This window comes from Lagopus leucura, unplaced genomic scaffold, assembly GCF_019238085.1.
Source record: "Lagopus leucura isolate 7727_CA_CO unplaced genomic scaffold, USGS_WTPT01 Super-Scaffold_1, whole genome shotgun sequence".
Lineage (NCBI taxonomy): Eukaryota > Metazoa > Chordata > Aves > Galliformes > Phasianidae > Lagopus > Lagopus leucura.
In genome coordinates this window covers 6,463,714-6,483,757 of record NW_024962250.1, presented here as the reverse complement: position 1 = coordinate 6,483,757, position 20,044 = coordinate 6,463,714, and the positions used below count along the sequence as shown (strand labels likewise).

The following is a 20,044-nucleotide window of genomic DNA, read 5'->3' as shown; positions in this document are numbered from 1 at the left end:
TCACAGACGTTATCTCGGGACAGACAGGAGAGAGGTTTGCTTTGTACATAGTAAATCAGTGCTCAAGAGATCATCCTCTAGCGGCCTTCTTACATTCGTAACAGCCTAAGTGCAATGAAGGTCTTTTACTTAATTTCTGCCCTCCTCACTTGGGGAGGAGAGGCTGGGGGACATTGAGTTGCGCCTTTTTTTTGCCATATTTGATTCCAGAAGAGAGCAGAAAGCAGTTATGAATTGCTAGGCTGGAGTGTGCAGCGTCCCTCCTAAGCAGCAGCAGAGAATATACTACAGTGGAGATCACAAGCACCATCAGCTGTTGAAAGGACTGACTGGGTTTTCCTTTCCATTCTGCCCTTGTAACTCAGATAGCAACTATTTCAGCTGACTGAACCTCGAGAGACAGGAACAGGCAGATGTTTCCCTCCACCCCCCTCCCACCTCAAGAGTTTGGTGCACAAAAGATATTTGGAGGGGAGGGGGAAGAAACAAACAAAAACTAACTGTTCCTCCATCCACCCGCACATCTCACTTCTAATGCCTCCACCTCTGTACATGGCTTCCCTTCAAACCAATTCGCCTGCCTACGCTTGAGCCTTTGATGCCCCTGTGTGCAGCAGCCCAGACAGGACAGATGTGTGTCAGTGATATGTAATCCTTTCTCAGCTCCCAGTCAAGTCCATGTCTCAATCCAGAAGTGCCCCTGCCCAACAAAAACAATGTTTCCCAGGCTGGAGTCAATCAAATAAATAATTAAATAAAAAATCTAATTTAAAAAACAAAACCCCTCTGGGAGTAGGGAAGGTTCCACATTAACACAGAATTTTCCAAGCCTTAGCTCCAGTTCATTTTCCACAGGAATATACACCAGTCAGCCCAATGGTGCATTTATGAACAGAGTTTATGCCACCCAGCCAGGTTAAAATTGCAACCTTTACCTTGCTGCACAGCTACCTCTGGTATAAAAAGTACAGCCAACCTGCTGACAACCATCATGTTTTCAGGAGCCGCAGGACTGTTAGTATATGAACAAGATTGAAGTTGAATAGGATTGATTTTCCTTTTTTTAATAGCTGGAAAAATACTGCACAGGAGATGCATCCTCTCCTGTACTCCTACTGCATGCTTTGCTCTCCTTCCATCATGGGTGGGAATGTACTTGGCTTCTTCCTAGGAGACAAAGAGGTCACAGTCTGCTGTGGGAAATTCCTCACTGGAAAGTTCTGCTTCCAAATATCTGCCTTAACACTTAGTATTTAACCATGATAGCACCCACGTGACTTGAGGGGTTGATAGAAATCTCAGTTTTGAAGGAGCGTCCAGAGATTTTCTCTTCTTTTCCAGCTGAAGAAATAGATAATAGGAAGCCATGGAAGTATGAAAAAGTGGCAACAGGTCTTGAGCAAGCTCCAGCTGCTGCTGGGGTACAACTGCAAGCATAGCATTACCTTTACCCTCTAGAGGATAAAGGCTTTGGAAGCCAGAGAATAACTGAGGCTTGCACAGCTGATGGGAAAAAATGTCTTTGCAAGGAGAGCTATTTAGTAGTAACACTAGAGCTTACTTAAAGTGTCATTCTCTCTGATAAACAACTATTTTAACATAGCCCTTGCAGCTCTGTGACTATTGTCTCCTATTCTGGGTCAAATGGGCTCAGCCTCGTAATAAAGCAGCTCCTAACTGTCAGCACTGAGGATTCCACTGAGGGAAACTCATCCTAGGAATCATCTTTTTTCTCCTCATTATGGAGGAAAAAAAAAAAAAAAAAAGTCAGTAAGGTCAAGAGAACTGGGATCTTGCAGAACTGGGATCAATGGAGATTTAGCAAATTAAAAAAAAAAAAGAAGGCAAGAGTAAAATTTAGATCTGGCTGAGATTCATTTCCTCACATTAATTCTCTAGAACTAAGAACATACTTTCCTCAAGTACAGCACCCTTGACTCCTGCACCCACTGGGAGCAGTCCTGAAAGGGCCACTTGCTGACTTATTTTCTGGAGTAGAAACATTTTTTCAGTGAGAAAGGGGAGAATAGGAGCAGTGCCCACTGCCAGCAACAGACACTGTGCTCCAATCTGAGAATTCCTTAGCAGATGGGAACGTAAGCAATGATGCTTCCATGAAGTGGGTCATTGCAACAACTGTGGTTAGCCTCTTTATGCCCTGATGCTGTGCCACTGTCCCCTTGAGCCCCAGAGTACATCCCACATACTCCCAGACATCTCTCCAAGCACAGCCCCAACATCACAAAGCCTTCAAGAGTGCTGCTACTGATGGAATGACTAGGGGAACTTCTGTGACCAGCAGCTAGCATAATGGCAGCTGCGCTGTCTTCATGGGCATTGACTGTGAGCTGGACAGCATAGGACTTGCAGGTTGCCAGAGAACTCAGCATCTGGACTAGATTCAGGCCAGAGGAGTCACTGCAAAAGTTAAAATGGCAGCTTCCAAGAAAAGAGAACATATAAATAAACCAGAGACACAGTGAAAATGAGCCGAAAGGGTCTCTGGGTTCCATCCAACCCACCCATCCTCCCTCTTCAACCACAACAGCACAGCTGGCCAAGCTCCTTGCTAAAAGGCAGTCACAGTCTCTGGGCCCCTCACAAGAGGAGCTAGTCTCTGGGCCCTTCCTTGCTTGCCAGGCAGAGTCCTGTCTTCTTTTGTGCAGAACAGAGGCTAGGGAGGGTTCAAGCGTTTCTAAAGCAACATGTACTTTAGACCTCGCTCTCAGTGGAGGGCTTGCGTTGGTGTTTCCAGCCTGTGTCTGGGAGTGAGCCACGCCGTTCAGGAGTGGCCGCTGCTGTGTTAACACTGCTGCACTCAGACTGTTCTTCCTGTAGCAGCTGCTCAGTTTCAGTGTCATCCAGTGAACCAGAACTAGCCTGGATAGAGACTGTGTCTGTCTTCATGCAAACATGGTCCCGGAGGATCCCTCCTCGAGAGCTCCGAATTTGCTTAAGGTCATCCCACTCTGAATCATCACTGGATAAAAGGCATATCCCCTCCACAATCTTTATCTTCTCCTTGGTGTAGCTGTGATCAGGACCAGTCTAAGGAGCAGACAGATAAATGAAAAAATAATACATCCATGGAAAAATAAGGCAAAGAGCAAAGCAGAGCTGGAACAAAGACAGTGAAGCAGACAAAAGGCTAGACCTTCATGTAAACATCCACTGGCTCTGGCTGTCACAATGGCAGAACCTGTTCTAAGTTTCACCTCCCTGCAGGAACCTCTAAATTGTGGAATGGAAATGAGCATGAACCGTCTCTCCTAATTCAGCTATATGCAACACCTGACAGCAGGGAGCAAGAACAAAAACAAGCATAAGAACCCCAACCAAAATAAATAAATAAAAGCAAAAACAAACAAACAAAACATGCAAAGCAGGAACAGCTAGAAGTGGCAAAAGTAGGTAGGGTTAGGGAATAGATTTTACTGCAATATCTTTGTCTGAGTCATTCCAGATTCACCTCTTAGTAAAGCACAGTTGGAATGTTGAGTTTAAGTCCCATCATGATAGAGGGGAATAAGATTACAGGGAAACAGTGGAAATCATCAGAGGCTAGCAGGACCCCACTGAGATTCAGTTAATGAAATCTGCCTTATTTGGCTCACTGACATATATGAGCATTAAAACATCTGATGTAAACTCAGGGAAGAAAGTGAAGGGAGAACATATCTGGGTGTAACTAAGAGCAACAGAATTAAAAAGAATCATGGAAAGGATTTAGATTCCCAGAAAAATCATCCTTTGTAGACAAGGCTAAAATTGCACGAAATTTGGGGAAATCTATCACATACTATGTCTGAAAAAAAAGCAAGGAAAAGCTCTCCTCTGCATAAGCCTTGCCTCAATCCCTGCTTGAGGAGTTAAGTAATCTAACAGGCTGTCTAAATACTTGTACAGAAATTATCTTTTTCAGATCTCATGTTCTACGTAGCCAAGGCCAAGACCATAGAAAATGACCTCAGCTTTCTTGGCAGACTGTAAAGCTGACTTAAGGACATAAAAGCTGATGGAAAAACATGGAAGAGTAATTAGTATGGGACAGCTACACAGCAGAGATTGAGTGAGGGAGCCAGGATCAAACACATACATAGAATAGTGATACCTGACATGAGGATGTAGGTGGAAATCAGAAGAGGGAAGATGAAAAACTATCTGAGTGATAGGAAAGCTTCTGAGGAGAAAAAAGAGGAGAAACTAAGTGCTGCAAGACAATGCATTAAACACTCTCTATCATGCCACACACATGAGGAGGACTTCTGTGGAGCCTGTCATGTGCTTTATTTATTAAGGGCTCCATTTCTTTTCTTGTCCCACCCCTTCCATGAAGCATATAGCCAGGAGTCACATTCTTATTAACAAATTCTTTCTGGCTGCCTGGCTCCCCTCCTGGTTGTTGCCCTAAGGTTGCTTTGGGGACTGTGTCCAGGGAAGACAAATCCCTTTGATGCCTGTACTTCATTCGCATTGAGTGCTGGCTACTGAAGTACAAGACATTGTGGAAGTGGGTAAGAAGCACAGAACTAAAGACCAGTCACTGCAGCTCTGGAGAAGAAATACTGCTGGTTGATGCAAAAAAGTCTAACTGAGCAATTTATTGAAGCTGTTCTCTCATGTTCTAAAGGGTAAATGCTAACAAGCTGCAACATTTTCACATATGAAGGCCTTAACAGCAGCTTGAATTGGGTTCCCATGTCCTTAATAGCAGCTCTTACCTCTTTTTTATAGCATAACTGGTTGTACATTGTTGGCTTGGGAACTGTTTCAATCTTCACCTCCTGGGTAGATGTCCGATACGAGGGATTACTGTAGGTTAGGTTCCCTAGGCCAGGGTCTGTGAACTTGGATTTATTATGCCTGTAGGAAAAGAGGCGTTAGAAAAAAAGCAGAGCCCTACTGCCAGGATCTGAAGTTCCTGAGCGGAAAGCTCCAGCAATCTTCACTGCCCTACAAAGACAGACTGCTGATTTTACCATGCCCTTCAGCTACCAGTATACTCACTACCTACCAGTGCAGCAAGGCACTGCCATGTAACCACAAAAGCTATACTGACAATAACTGGAGAGGCTACCTGGCAGAGAACACGAGTCCACACGTGTACCGAGATATGAATTATCACACATCCCTTTCCTTAAACCTAAGCTCTCTACAGAAAATTTAGCTAATAAGGCTTCAAAAATACGTGGTAGGGGCATGTCCAACACTTCAAAGGGACAGGAAGCAAACCGTGCTAATCAATTCAGCAAAAATCAACACTTCCAAATGAGAACAAATGGATTGTAAATGACAATAAGGAAAGACAAAGTGCTCTTTAATAGCTTCCTGCTTCTAAGAAGGCTAGATTTTACTATGGTCCAAGAGAGGGAAAAATATCACTCACCTATATATGATTAAAGAAGCAATAAGCAGCAAAATGAACAAGATGCTGAGAAGACCTCCAATGATGTAGCTAACATGCAGTCCCTCACCTGAAAGTGAACAGCAAGGGTATGTTATACACCTTTCTTAACTTCCACTGGGTAACACTGACATCAGTGTAACACCTCATACAGAATTATAAAAACCATATGGAAGTACGTGAAGCAAAACGTCAGCATGCTGAGCTTTAGCAAAGGCTTTTGTTTGGTGTGATATGAACAAAGCCCTTCTTCCCACCCAGGTCCCAGCAAACCAGGAGCATCAAGATATTTGTAAAGCTGTTGAATAAAGATGAGTTGGACTTCCTTGCTGACAGGTTACTCCTGCAGTGGGAAACCATTATCCTAACTACCACCCTCAGATAAACACAAAGAGGATGGTGAGGTGGGGTAGCATTAGTAGTGATAGCCCAGTGGATGATGTAGGGGATCAAAACAGAAAACGTTATTATTTCAAATGATACTTCAGTGTGAAAAGCTCCTATATAGGCTAGTGAATGTTTATGACCGATGTTCATTTTCAGATACACGTTGCACAGAAGGCATTGGAGAAATTCAAGTTTGATTTTCAGAAGTTTTCATTTCAAACACTATGGACTGGAATGTTCTGGGCATATCTGGAAGAATACTGGTGTAAAAGAGTAAAGAGGAGGAACTCACCCATCGTTGCCAACACTGCCTCATTGGCATGAGTACACAAGCCTCGCCTGGCGTCTTTGTCAGAGCAGCTGAAAGACAAAAGGACACAATTAGAATCACAGAGTAACCAAAGTTGCTAGGGACCCATGAGGATCTTTGAGTCCAACTCCTGGAGTATTCTGTTACTGAAAGTAGTACCAAAGGTATCAAAAGACAGAATGGGTCAGGCTAGCACTGAAATTCCTTAAACTTCCAATTCAACAACAAAAGCCTTTCTTTTTCTTCTCCAGTATACTTTTTTTTTTTTTCCTCTGGGTAGTAGGAATAGCAAGCTGTAGGGAATTTGCAGAAAAAATGCAACAGACTGCCATCTCCTCTAATTTTAAGAACCTTGGAATTGTTAAATAAATCAAATGAATGGCATGGACTCAGGAGGATTCTAACTCTTCATTGTGTCTGGTCTGGAGCTGGAATAACCTCTTTTGGGTAGGAACAGCTAGAGAGGGCTTGAACTTAAACAAACAATAATTTTCACACCCCAATTCCAAGAGAACAAGAGTACTTACTTTCCTTCCTCTTCTTCCAGAGATGTAAGAGGCTTGGTTGTTGAGGTACCTATTCTGCCAGGTGGTGTCTGACTTCTCTCACTAGTGATTTCGGGACCAAAGGGCACCACACCAGGAACTAAGACAACACAGAAAAATAAACAGGACTCCAACTTTGTGGAATAGGTGAACAAGACTGGTAAGCTATAGCGAGATTCTGAAATGGGAAGCGTCAGAACTTGTATCTGCAGCTTTCCCATTGCAAACCCAGCTCATCAGCAAAAAGGACAGAAGAAAGCTGTGCTGCTCACAGCAGTCTTACTTTAAGAATAAGGCTTGCACAAGTTCTTGTAATGGAGAACTTCAGATGCTCTGGTTGCCATAGATGAGCAGCATCAAATAATGGCAATGGCTCATGTGGAAGCTAGTACTCAAGTGATGCTCACAAAACTCACCAGTAGAACAGGGTCGCCCATCTGGTTCATCTGGGCATGCACAGACAAAGTCAGAAGCTCTGGCAAAGCAGAGGTGAGTGCAGCCTCCATTGTTCACTCCACAAGCATTGGTACCTGGAAGGAAGAAGAAAATTTAAAATTTCTTGCAACTATCTAGGTAGGAGCTCAGAGCAGCAAATTTTTTCCTGCTCAGGAAGACACTTCCTAGAAATGCAGCAAATTACTATCCTCTGGCACATGCCCTACATCTGATTGCTAAGAAAGCTGTGATAATAGTGAGACAATCTTGATAGGAAGGCACTGGAAATCAATAGAGAACAGCTCAGTCACCACAGTTAAAAACAAGCTTACATTATTCTGTCTTTAACACAGTGTCAGATGAATAACACAGGAAGTGGTTTGCTGATCAAAGCTGTAAGAATATAGTCAAGACATACTTGGCTGAAATGTCATGGTTAGAAAAAACATGCCCAGAGAAGATACATTAACAGTTTACATCCAAGAAAAGACACCAACTTCACTTGACATCTACGATAGCACAGTGGTTCTAAATTTTCCTTTTGCATCCATTTATCATTTGCCCAAATGAAGGCCCTCCTATTTACCTGTCTGTCTTTGAGGGGAAACCACAATTATATCCATCAGCCCCTCAACATTGGCCAGGACCGTCTCTTTGTTCCGCCCAGAGTATTTGTCCACTCTCTGTATAGACTTGGTTTGCCAGTCAGTCCAATATATCCATCTGTCCTGCTACTCAGGGAGATAGCATGTAGGGAAAAAACAAAACAAAACAAAACAAAAAAACCCAGAACCATTAGGATGTTTAGCCACACAGACACAGAATACCCATCAAAAAAATATCCCAAGGCCCAAGGGCCCAAATAAAAACCTTCTCAACCCTTTCTCATAAAGATGACAACTATCTACACCCTACACATTTTCGTACAAATCTCCTCCTGTTAACTCCACAGAAGTGTAGCTATTAGCCCCTCAGCTCTCTTTGTTTACCACAGACTACAACAATTGCTTGTCCCCACACTCCACTACTGTCCAAATTCATCAACACAGCAGAGAGAATGGTAGCAGCATGGGGGGGAAATCTTTTTACCTGTGTCAAAGCAAAAGGATGTGACACCTGGCTGACCAGCACTTGCCGTAGCTTCCCATTGAGATCACAACTCTCTATGCGATCAAGATGCGCATCCACCCAGTATATCCTGCAGGAACAGAGCAAGAGGTGAGCTTCCACCTGTGCAATTCCTTTTTACTTTCTAGTCATTTTCTAGCCAAGATGGATTGGATGGAACAAATTTCTTCATGAAACCAAGCTAGGAAAGCTGAAGAAAATTCATTCTTAATTCCATACAGGTAAAGCAAATTATCTCACTGACCTTCTGGTGTCGTAATCCAAGGTCAAGCCATTTGGCCATCCTAGGTCAGTGTTGATCAGGATTTTACGTTCAGAGCCATCCAAGTTTGCCCGTTCAATTTTAGCAATATGACCCCAATCTGTCCAGAAGAGGTACCTAATGAGATAAAAAGCAAATGCAACAAGAAAAGAACATTTCGCTCAACCTACTAAAAATTTTATTTACCAATTAAACTGCCACATTCTTCAGATTCAAAAAAAGCTCACGTGCTCTGTAGGTTGTGACTCCCAACTATCTGTCCAATCTTAAAATCTACTCTCTGCTCGATATCCTCCGTCACTCAGTCAGACCCTGGCTGGTGCCTACAGATGCGGACAGCACATCTGTTTTTCCACTCACATCCTCGCCCTCCAACCTGCCTCTGTACAGCCATTCTCCCTGTCCCACCAATATCCCCATACCTACCCCTTCTTGGGAAAGACAGCAATGGCTCGGGGCTCATCCAGACTGTTGTTGATTAGCACTTTCCTGGAGCTCCCATCCAGTCTAGCTACTTCAACAGTATTGCGTCCTGTGTCTGTCCAGTAGAGGTTCCTAGCAACCCAGTCCACTGCCAGACCATCTGTAGTCTTCAGGCCCTGACCAATAACAGTTTCCATGTTGCTGCCATTCAGATCAGACCGCCTGAATAGAAATAAAAGACAAGTGGATGGTAGTGAGGAATGGATAGTTCCTGATGGCGATCGCACAAGGAAGTCTCCCTAACCACAGGGGGGTTCATACTGTTACTTCCCAAACATCTTTTTCCCCATAATCTCCAGGAGGTTAAATACACCTTCAGCATTTAGTTCAACAATATGATGTTGTGTGCCACAGACTAGGTGTGAGCAGTGGTATATTGACAGCATCTCCTGGTTCCCTCAACTTAATGGCACTCCACAGCTTGCTGTGGCACAGCCAGCACACATAGCTAGGTGACCTGGGCAGTGGCCAAGTAGATCATTGGCACTCACCTGATGACATCAAGAAAAACATCTGTGTAGTAAATCTTGCCATCCACACTGTCATAGTCCAGAGAAATGACATTGTTCAGCTCGGGGACGGGGATGTGCACATCTGTGTGGTCACTGGTATCCAGCGAGATACGACGAATGGAAGCACGGCTAGAGAAAAGCAGGTATGTCTCTGGAGAAGAGTCACAAGTCTGCTCATCTCGTTTCAGTTGGATGCCAGTGGGGCAGGCACAGGAGAATCCAGTGGGGTGAGGCAAGCAAAGGTGAGAGCAGCCACCATTACGAACTCCACATTTATTAAAGCCTTAGGAAGTAGGAAAAGCACAGTTTTAGGATCAATGTGTCTCCAGGAGACCGAAGCTTAATTTTAAAGGCTACATACATGCGTAACCTGCTAGCAGTTGAGTTCATCCTAACTGTAGCCTCTCTGAGAATCTACAGCTCTTCATAATTTTCTCTTGGAAAAAGAACTGGCCAAATGCTGATAGATTCACAGAATTGCAGCTGATCTTTATAATAGCTGCAAAGAAATAATGCTGACTGAAGGATCTCACCCTGTGAAGAAGCAGCACAACAATGCACCAGAGGCCAGGCTGACAAAGAAGCTTCTGTTTCAAGTTAGCTGCACACAGTGACAAATAAACAAAAGCATCAGAGAAGCCTGTTGCAAGTGTTTGACATATTAGGGTCATATCTTAGGGTTTTGCTGTAGTTTTTTTAAATTGAAAAACCAGCACATATTTGTTTGGAGTGGATAAGCACAGAAGGTGCAAGGAATAGGAGGAGAAGCCCAAAAGGAGCAGAGTGGGGGAAACAACCAGGATATATGATGGCTGGAGCTTCTAATAGCTTGAAGTTATACCATAAAATTATATGTCAAGAGCAATGTTCTACAGTTAGCAGCTACAGCAGAAGCAGTAAAGAGTTTTCTGTAGAAGTACACACTGGGGAAATTCCGCTGAAATAAAGCAGCAACTCAGACTCAAGAACAAGGAGGCAAGATGAGGTTGTATAGGACCCCAAAGAGTAACATAAGGAATCTGGCTCTAGCAAAGAATAGTTTTGAAAGTATGATATATTAATATCAGCTAAAGAAGCATTGATTCTATAGAACAAAGATGAAGCCTGCTATGTCTGGGCAAAAAAATTACTCGAACTAAGGTTTCAACAACGAGCTTAAGAGGAATGAGCATCTTTTGGAGTTAAAAAAGATGAGTCTGTTCCCAGTAGACTCACTCAGGTGAAGTGTAACATGGCATGACTCATTCAGTCCTCTTAAAAAAAGGCCCTGATGTGTGTGAGAATGAGACTGTCTGTACAATCCAGCATAGGAAATGGAATGAAGGGGAAGAAAGGAGTGCAGTAAGAAATAAACAACAGACCTAAGGAGCTGGATAAACAGGAAAAAGTTTAAAAATAGTTACACAAGAGAGAAGAAGAAAAGAAAAACTGATCCTGGTGCTCTACTTCTATCACTCATGCTTCCTCAAAGGATTCCTTTCAGTGACAGATTTCAAGGGCTACTGTCACCACAGTCATACACTACTCATTTGGGAACAGCCTAGCAACTCACCTAGGGGCCGTGCCCTATCAACAGCTTGAATGTCCATGAGGCCAGGCAGGTTTGCCCTCACCAGGATGACATTGGCACCACTGTCCTTGTCAGCCCTGTGAATGCTGCGAGTTTGCCAGTCGGTCCAATAGATGTAAGAGTCCAACAAAGTGAGGCCATAGGGGTGTTGCACTGGGGACAGCAGGGTGCGGCGGTTAGCACCATTGAGATCTGCAGCCTCAATACGCTGAAGAAAGAAGCAAGCACATCAGCCCCACACTCAAAACACCGATGACTAACAATGATTACAAGTGGCAACCAGAGCCTGAATTAGTGATGATATTCCTCTCCACCCTCCCAGAGCCCAAGCTCTCAAAAAAGCTTATATTCCCCTTGTTCTTTCCACAGCTTGCTCAAGGGTTTCAAAACAGCCTCCAGGCTACCACAAATCCAATGACAAACAATGCCTAAGAACAGAATCAGACCTCAGTGTGTGCATCAGCCCAGAGCAGCTGGGACCCAGCCTTATCCACTGCCAGTCCGTTGGGCCAGCCCAGGTTGTTGCTGATCAAAACCACGCGTCCTGAGCCATCCATCCCAGAGCGTTCCAGCTTGGCATTCTCACCCCAATCTGTCCAGTACATATAGCTAGGGAAAAGCAGCAAGTGTTATGGAAATAGAAGTCAGAAGTTGTATCCCAAACCCTAGATAATCCTCCTGGCAACACTAACCCCATCTCATGGTATAAGGCTATTGCCCGTGGGCTGTCCAGATTCTGCCAGACCAAGACTTTCCTCATAGAGCCATCAAGATTGCCCACTTCAATACGGTTTGTTCCTGTATCTGTCCAATATATCTTTCTGCCAATAGCATCCACGGCCAGCCCATCTGTAGTCAACAGACCTGAGAAAACACAAAGGTGTATCAATCACTTCTCATTCTCCCAGCTTGGTCAGGAACTTCTGATATTGCCTTTGTGCACCTAATCAAGATGCTTTAGGCTTTGCCCCCCTTCCCCCAAAAACTTGAGGAGATTACTCCACCAGATAATCTCATCTCTCTTTTCACCCTACACAGAGGCAAGAGGACAAAAAAATCACTCTTACCTGTGGTGATGATGTCCTCAAATTTGGAGCCATCAAGGGCAGCCCGGCTTATTTTTCGCAGTGTGCTGTCTGACCAGTAAACCTTTCCTGGGTTGAAGAAGAGAAACCTAAATAAATCACTAAAATCCTTGCAGTCCAGACCCAGGTGTCTGACTACCAGCTAGGCAATTATTCAGTCTATAGTGTGTGTAGTCTATAGAGAGATGTGACTGCAGAGAAATAACAGCAGCACAAGGCTGTTCAGCTAGAGTGACAGAAGAGCACAAATGATCATGTTCCAGTCATCCCCCAAAGGTGTGTACATGCAGGCTATTAGAATAGATTTCTGCTATTCTAATAAGATGAGCTTCACAGAAGGTAAGAGAACATATAATACTTTTTAAGCTAGTAGTAGAGTTCCACATTTTATTTCTCAGAATGTCCCAAAGGAGAGCAATCAGATCTTACTATACAACAGGTTTACATCAACACTGCATCAGATTCTAGTAAAAACCAACAGCCACTGTCTCAGCTCTACTGCTGTAGCATGCTTCGGTTGGTGGAAAGCATTCTTAAATCCAAAACGCACAGGGACCCCACTCAATATAGCAGACGACTTTTTCCATTCAGTTGAGGTTGTCCTCATATAAGAACATCCCCATCAGGAAAGGAACATTTTCACCACATAATAGAAAAAAAAAAGCCTATTCAAGTTCACAATGTACAGTAAAATCTGCACCCAGATCTCTACTCAGACATTCAGACACTGATGTCACTTATTGCCTTTCAAACAGGCAGTTGGATACACTGTGAAGTTCAGACCTTCATGAGGATCCACTCCAATTGCAATGGTGTTTTTCATGGTGACATTGACTGAAACAACGACATCCGCAAAGTAGGGAATATCCAGAGAGACCATCCGTATGTCAGTCCTTCTGGCAAAGATCAGAAAGCTGGTCATTCCTGCAGAGAGTTGAAAATGAACAGCTATCAGTGAGAAAAAAAAATCATGCAGTTTCAGATATAATTTGTTGAGCATTCTGGAGCTGACATCCATCTAAGTGGAAAAGGGGAAGTCATAGATCTCTGCCTACGGGAGTCTGGGCTGAATGACATGAAATGCTTCTTTATTTCCAAGTTGAAAATGAGTGCACTCATGGAAGAACTGATTCTGGTAAAGAGTGGAAACAAGAATTAGGAATCAGTTCTCCTATTAAGGAGTGCAAATGGATGTACCATGGCCTGAATTCAACAGTTTTCTGCAATCCTCAAAATAAGGGTCAAGAGGAAGATGTATAGAACTACTAAAGAATATAGCATCTGATAACTAAAGAATCCACTTCAAGATCAGAGCAAAAATATGGGCAAAATGTGACATCTGGTTTAGTTGCCAAATGCAATTTCAAGAACAATTTCTTCTGCAACAATACAGTTATCAAATGGTTTCTTTATAGTAATTCTCTGTCACACTGAAAGTACAGATATCAAGATTGGCTTTTCAAGCAGGTAAAGCAGGTAAGTGCATAAAAGCAAATTTTGTTCTCTAACTTTGAGGGGACCAGAATGTAGTTGTGATCTACCTCCAGTGAAAGTCTTACAGAGTGGACTCACCAGTGGAACACATCTTGCCATCAGACTGTAGGTTGATCCCAGTAGGACAGGTACAGCTATAACCTTTTGGACGAGGTGCCAGAAGGCACAGGTGACTGCAGCCTCCATTATTAACTTCACATGGTGTACGTACTATAGGAAAGATAACAGGAACCCATACAGCAGCAGGATGGGCACAAGAAAGGGTCTATCAGCTACAGAAATGCATTCTAGAACGTTTTTAAGTACAAGCTGAAAGTTATTCTCATTCTCTCATTTTCCATGACTTAAGGCACTGAGGGCTGACAGATAGCTCAGCTCCTTGCAGGAGGCAGTGACACACACTACAGACTGAATAAACTCTAAGCTCAGTGTAGCTTGGGGTGAGTTCTGTACCTGGTGGCCTATGCCGGTGGAAAACATGAATATCCATAAGATTCTCCAGATTGTCCTGAAGCGTTTCCCGTGCCTGCCCAGTCCTTCTATCTGCGCTCTGGATGCTTTTGGCCTGCCAGTCTGTCCAGTAGATTCTCTCGCCATAAAGAGTAAGTCCAAACGGGTGAGGCAGATTGCTCCCAATCAGCACCTAGTCAGATCACCCCCAATCCCACCAAAAAACATTACTAAATGTCACTAAGGAAAAGAGGCTTCCCTTGCCCCTTCTCAACATCATAATGTACAGACACAGCACAAGCAGTGGTGGGGCAATGTGAGCCCTCAAACAGAGATTCCCTCAAACACAAGTTACAACTGAAAGGGAACTTCTCTCCTGGTGAAAGCAGTTCAGCATGTCTTGATTTGGAAGATTTCACTTTCAACTGGAAAGAGAGGCAGGGGCCATCAGCACTCTGTGCTCTAGGACTCGCACCTCATGCTCCCAGACTCCCTCCTCAAAGATGTTTTCCGTACCTTCCTGTTGCTGCCATCCAGACTGGCATATTCAATGGTCTTCATGCCTGCATCTGCCCAGTACAAGCGCTGTGACTCATAGTCAATGGCCAAGCCATTAGGCCACGTCAAGTTGGAGGAAATGATCACCAAGCGATTTGAAGCATCCATACCAGCGCGCTCAATTTTTGGGTTGGCTCCCCAGTCAGTCCAGTACATGAATCTGAACACAAGGCCAAGATAGAAGTGAGTACGTGATGTCTGTGACTGCCATTACAGTTGGACACTGGCTGTAGTGAGAAGAGCCTGGTGCCTTCAGCAGCTAGCAAAAACCAGCATTAGACTAACATCATACTCATGTTCAGCCTTGGGTTTTTGTATTATGCCTGAAATTATACTCAAACTGATATTCTTTCCACAGCCCATGTGCTGGCCTTATTAAAACATGGAGGAAAAAGTTACAGGTTTAATAACTAACCAATTATTTACCAGTCTTCACCATTAGCCCTTTGTACTGTTGCTGCACTGGTGTTTCAGTAATCCACTCAAAGAAACTATAAGCACACTTCTTTCTATCCATGCAATTCCTAGCTGCATACTCTTGTAAGAAGCAAAATCTTTTATTGAAACCATTTGTTTCTGTTAATCTACCCAGTGTTGCTTTCCGTGGTGCATTTGATCATTCAGTACTCCCACAGACACAATGCTTTGAAGCAAATGAGTCACTAATGTCACATCATGCTTAAGATCAGCCCTAATTTACACGTGAGGAGATCTTTCTGTTTCAACTGTGGTTGATAAGCAGAGTGCTTGAGTATAAACTCAACATAGATGTGAAACAATTAAATATAAACGTCTTGTTTGCCTAATTCACAACATTTTCTGTACCAGATTTTTAGTTGTTAGATCCCAAGGATAAACAAATGAAAATATCTGACTGCTCTTGCAGCATGACATGCAGTTACTCCAGCTTATCTTGTTCCACTAGCATCCAAAATCAGGTCTCTAATTTCAGACTTCAGCAGAATGTAGAACAAAGGAGTCAGAGAGATAATTGCATGAAATCAAAGCACTTTAACGTCTTAAGACAGAGAAGAATTTTCATGTCATCCCAGAAAAAAGAATCTCTCACCCTCCAACAGGGTCCACTACGATATCTCTAGGTCTGTCTAGGTTCTCCCAGATCAGAACAGTCCTCATGGTTCCATCTGTGTTGGAGACCTCTATTCGATCTGTTCCTACAAAGATTGAGAGAAAGAATTAGACACACACCTCTGAAACAACAACAGACAAGGTAAACACTATCCTTACAGCAATGCTTTCTCTTCCATCCCCCATTTCTTTTCCTGACTGGAAGATAAATAAAAAGTGTCATCAAAGTATCACCTCTGTCACCTGTGTGACTGTGACTGGTGACAAGTTCTGTGTCAGTGCAAGCCAGCACTTTCCTAAGCTATCGAAGTATCTATGCAGTACAGACATAAGACAAGACCTGGAGAAGAGTCACCTTTCTTACATCTCTTTGAACTCATACTCTGACAGGGAACTAACTTCAAATCCTACCTGCTGCACCCCAAGATGTTGTGTTGGAAGATATGATGTGTACACACACAGATACAAGCTCTGTGGCAAGAGAGCAATGGAACTTAACTTCTGCTATAAGCTCTTCTAAAGGAAGAGCTACCAGGACCACTATGAAGAGAGGTTAACTAATGGTTCCAACTTCAACCTCCCCTTTGTTTAAGGGACTTTGATCTCATGTGGGCTTTTTTTGCTAGACAGAAATAGGCAAATTTGTGATGAGACAGAGAACCATTCAGCTGTTACTCAGTTTTCACTACTCATAATGAAGACTGAAACTCCAGTAAAGCAGAAGAGCCCAGTACCTGCATCAGTCCAGTACAGTTTGTTGGTGACCCAGTCAATTGCCAGTCCAGCTGGACTTTCCAGGCTGGTATCCACCACAACCTAAATAAAAAAAACAAAAACAAGAAAATCCTTAGTGAGATCAGACCCTAGTGAAAGGGCACTAACCCAGTGCGCTATTCATTCACAAACATGACTTCAAAAGACAGAAGTTCAAGCAAAACAGTAAGATATGAGAGAGAGCATTAAGGACTTACTAGTTCAAATAAGCCTTATGCTTGAAGTTACACATGTTTTTCATTTCTGTTCAAAACACAAATCCAACTCTTGAATTCTGTTTGCCTCATTAATGGTAACAATAGCATAAGGGCATGCAGCTCTTGTTACAATATTGTACATAACAGGAAATGCAACACATCTTCCTCTCAGATTCTAGGGCTACAACAGAGGAATCAACCACAGCTTGTAAATCAACATGCTTTTTCCCACTTTAGAGTTTAGATAAACAGGAACCTACACCAAACTTGTGTTTTAAGTGTTCACTGATGTTAGAGCCCACTATTGCCAAAACTAGGCAAATCAATGAACAATAAATCCAACGTGAACTACAGTTCCTTAGGAAGCCAGTGTTTCCTAGTGGCTTCAAATCTGATGCACAAGGAGTCTCCTGGCTAGATGGTCTCCACACATAGTTAACACTGTACCTCCTGGCCTGATCCATCCCATTTTGCTCGGCTGATTGAGTCGGTGCTAACATCTGTCCAGTAGACATAGTCATCCTTTGAGTCCCAGTCCAGAGCCACTGCGCTGCGCACATCAGCAAGGGGGATGACATCATCTGACAGGTCATCTGTGTCAAAGCTGATCCGACGGATGTCCATCCTTCGGGCAAAAAGCAGGAACTTGTCAAGACCTGATCAAAGGTCGAAAGGTCTCCTTTTAATTTCTCTAAGTTCAACAACACAGTGATAGACACAGACAATTCCCTGCTATATCCAAACCTAATCCTTTACATCATCTCTCGCTGACAGGTCACAGCCCAAGATTTTATTGGTAGCAAAAATTATCATCTTATAAGGGATTGGGATCAGCAGGGAGCGTAGGAGTAAAGAACTGCATCCTGGGGTAATCTTTGCTAAGGGAACAAATTCAACCATATTCTTCAAAAAATGGCATAGGTGTTATTTCCAAATTAAACAGCTTTGCCATCTCTTGAGAATCTAGGACAACAGTTGGCCTAATTCTCCCACATGGCTGCAAATTAAGAGAAACTCTGGGAGTCCACAAGGTTGAATATCTTGGTCACCACTGACACAGCTCCTATGAAAGCTTTAGGAAAAGCTGTGGCAGGCAGTGTGGCATCAGTAGCAGCCCTGATGTAAGTACCTATGGACAGAGCTTCTCTGCATCCCCACCCATCCAGCCTAGGAATGGGAACGCAGAACAAAGAAATGCCTCAAAAAGGTGAGGCATTCTTCAGCCTGGCCCTTAATCTTATCCAGCACATCTAGCTGTATCTTCTTGAAAGAAACCGCTGCATATTCCCACAACCAACCCTCTGCCACCCACAAAACATCTGGACACGCAGGCTGTGGTCCCACCTCACTTACTCTGAGCGCAGGCATGGCTGCTGGTCTTGCGGAAGCCAGTGGGGCAGGCGCAGGTATAATCCTTGCTGCTCGGCAGGCACAGGTGTGTACAGCCCCCGTTGTTGGCCCCACAGCGGTTTCTCCCTGCTCAAGTAGCCAAAGACAAAAATAACCACGCATAAGGCAAAGAGCAAGAAAAGGGGAAAAACACCAGGCAAGGTGCAAAGCCCCGTGTGAATGAGACAGCTTGTCTACGCAGACACTAATTGAGAATAAGGAGTCAAATTAAAGCACTAACTCCATTTCTAGGGGTCAGTATAGTAGAAAAACATTTAATAAGTGTACTTCCCAAACAGATTACAGTAATTTAAACGGATTATGGGAAGTGTCAGTCATTGCTAGCGCTCACTTATGTTCCTCCTATCTTTCCCAAACAGTCAAGAGCTATTTCTCACTGAAAAGCATTCATCTCAGAGTGTCAGCAGGGGGAGCTGCGGTAACACACAGCACAGGGTTACCGCCGCTGAGGCACCTAAACCGAGCTGCTGGATGGAGCAAATGCCGCGGCAGCTCTGGACAGAAGTGGGGGATGCATCAATACCCTCGGTTCATGCTTGACATCTCCCTGCTTTAAAGGGTGGGTGGCAGCAACAGTTCTACAAGCGGCTCGAATTGGTCTCTACTCTCTCTGCAGTTACCTGCTGGCTGACGCTGAGGATGCAGTGTGTGAATGTCCATAGGGAAGTGGAGTTTGTTTCGGATGATTTCCTGGTTCTTGCCTGTGAATTTGTTGGCACTGTTAATGCTCTTGGTGTGCCAGTCCGTCCAGTACAAACTGTCCTCAAACACGGTGATAGCAAATGGGTGTGGAAGGCCTGCAACAGACATCCAATACAGGGCTTCCATTATGTTCAACAGGACTTGTGCTAGCAGAGAGGCAAGGATACTCTTACCAGTACCCTTAGGCACTGCCACAGTCAATCTGCTCAAATCCATTATACACTAAGGTGACAAGACACTTCCTCTTTCCTGTCCGCTGATGTCTGGGGTAGCAAAGCCCATGCCTTATTAGTGACAGAATTCATCCCACAGCAATTAAAAAATAAATAACCATAGAACAACAAATCATCTACAAGCAGGTGGCTCTGAAACTCAGCTAAGCACCATGCCTTCTTTGCTGCAGAGAACATTTCCAGTACCTAGCTCCATTACTTACCTTGGCTAATAACAGCTTTCCTATTCTGTCCATCAAGGTCAGCCCTCTCGATGACATGGTGTTTGGCATCCACCCAGTACATCCGATGCCCTGCATAGTCAATGGTCAGTCCGTTGGGCCAGAATAGGTGTGTATCCGCAATGATGCGCCGATTAGAGCCATCCATGTTGGAATACTCAATGCGGGGAGTGTTGCCCCAGTCAGTCCAATAGATTGTGCTGGAGGGGGCAGGGAGACACAGATTAGAATACTAATGTCCCACCTAATGCACACTACAACACTTCCTATCAGGACAAAACAATGTTGATCCTGTCACCTCATGCATGAGACTGGGTTTCAGCCATGGGAGAAGCAACAGCTAGAAAGCTAACACCCAGCACTTTCAGGCTGTTGAAACCTGAAGAGTCCAGAGTAGGACTAAAGCTCTGAAAGCCCTCAGAACCCTTGCAAGGCTTCCCAAACTGCAGGTACCAAGCAAGGAGTTTGCACCCAGGGGCATCCTCAGTGACCACTGTTCACCCAACCCTTGCATGGAAGGCTCACTGAGAACTCAAGTTTTCACTCACCCCTCCATAGGATGGAGGGCAATCGCCCGGGGTTTCTCCAGGTTCTGCCACAAAAGCACCTTCCTGTGAGTACCATCCAAGTTTGCTACTTCAATTCGAGATGTTCCAGAGTCTGTCCAGTATAATTTGTCATGTATCCAGTCAATAGCAAGTCCACCTATCTCCAGAGGAGAATGAAGCACAGAATGAAATAAGGAGCAGGCTCTGCTCAGAAAAATAGTTTCCTTTCCTTCTTAGCCTCAAGAAA

The 20,044-nt window shown here is 43.9% G+C and overlaps 1 protein-coding gene across 1 annotated transcript in view; it reads right to left on the bottom strand.

Annotated features, from left to right (window-relative positions):
• Positions 1-1,803: 1,803 nt before the first annotated feature.
• The window catches only part of LRP4 (LDL receptor related protein 4), a 77,674-nt gene continuing 59,433 nt past the window's right edge, over positions 1,804-20,044 (bottom strand). Inside the window, exons 13-38 of the mRNA XM_042862369.1 lie at positions 19,798-19,954; positions 19,232-19,449; positions 18,714-18,890; positions 18,037-18,159; positions 17,131-17,339; positions 16,447-16,528; positions 15,693-15,798; positions 14,582-14,783; positions 14,069-14,258; positions 13,694-13,825; positions 12,905-13,045; positions 12,104-12,190; positions 11,729-11,900; positions 11,483-11,645; positions 11,019-11,244; positions 9,446-9,749; positions 8,898-9,116; positions 8,454-8,588; positions 8,171-8,279; positions 7,668-7,812; positions 7,063-7,176; positions 6,629-6,746; positions 6,084-6,151; positions 5,387-5,474; positions 4,722-4,863; positions 1,804-3,048 (exon numbers count right to left, since the gene is read on the bottom strand). Coding sequence (XP_042718303.1) covers positions 2,713-3,048; positions 4,722-4,863; positions 5,387-5,474; positions 6,084-6,151; positions 6,629-6,746; positions 7,063-7,176; positions 7,668-7,812; positions 8,171-8,279; positions 8,454-8,588; positions 8,898-9,116; positions 9,446-9,749; positions 11,019-11,244; positions 11,483-11,645; positions 11,729-11,900; positions 12,104-12,190; positions 12,905-13,045; positions 13,694-13,825; positions 14,069-14,258; positions 14,582-14,783; positions 15,693-15,798; positions 16,447-16,528; positions 17,131-17,339; positions 18,037-18,159; positions 18,714-18,890; positions 19,232-19,449; positions 19,798-19,954 — 4,163 coding nt within the window. The 3' untranslated portion in view covers positions 1,804-2,712. The remainder of the gene's footprint in view (positions 3,049-4,721; positions 4,864-5,386; positions 5,475-6,083; positions 6,152-6,628; positions 6,747-7,062; positions 7,177-7,667; positions 7,813-8,170; positions 8,280-8,453; positions 8,589-8,897; positions 9,117-9,445; positions 9,750-11,018; positions 11,245-11,482; positions 11,646-11,728; positions 11,901-12,103; positions 12,191-12,904; positions 13,046-13,693; positions 13,826-14,068; positions 14,259-14,581; positions 14,784-15,692; positions 15,799-16,446; positions 16,529-17,130; positions 17,340-18,036; positions 18,160-18,713; positions 18,891-19,231; positions 19,450-19,797; positions 19,955-20,044) is intronic.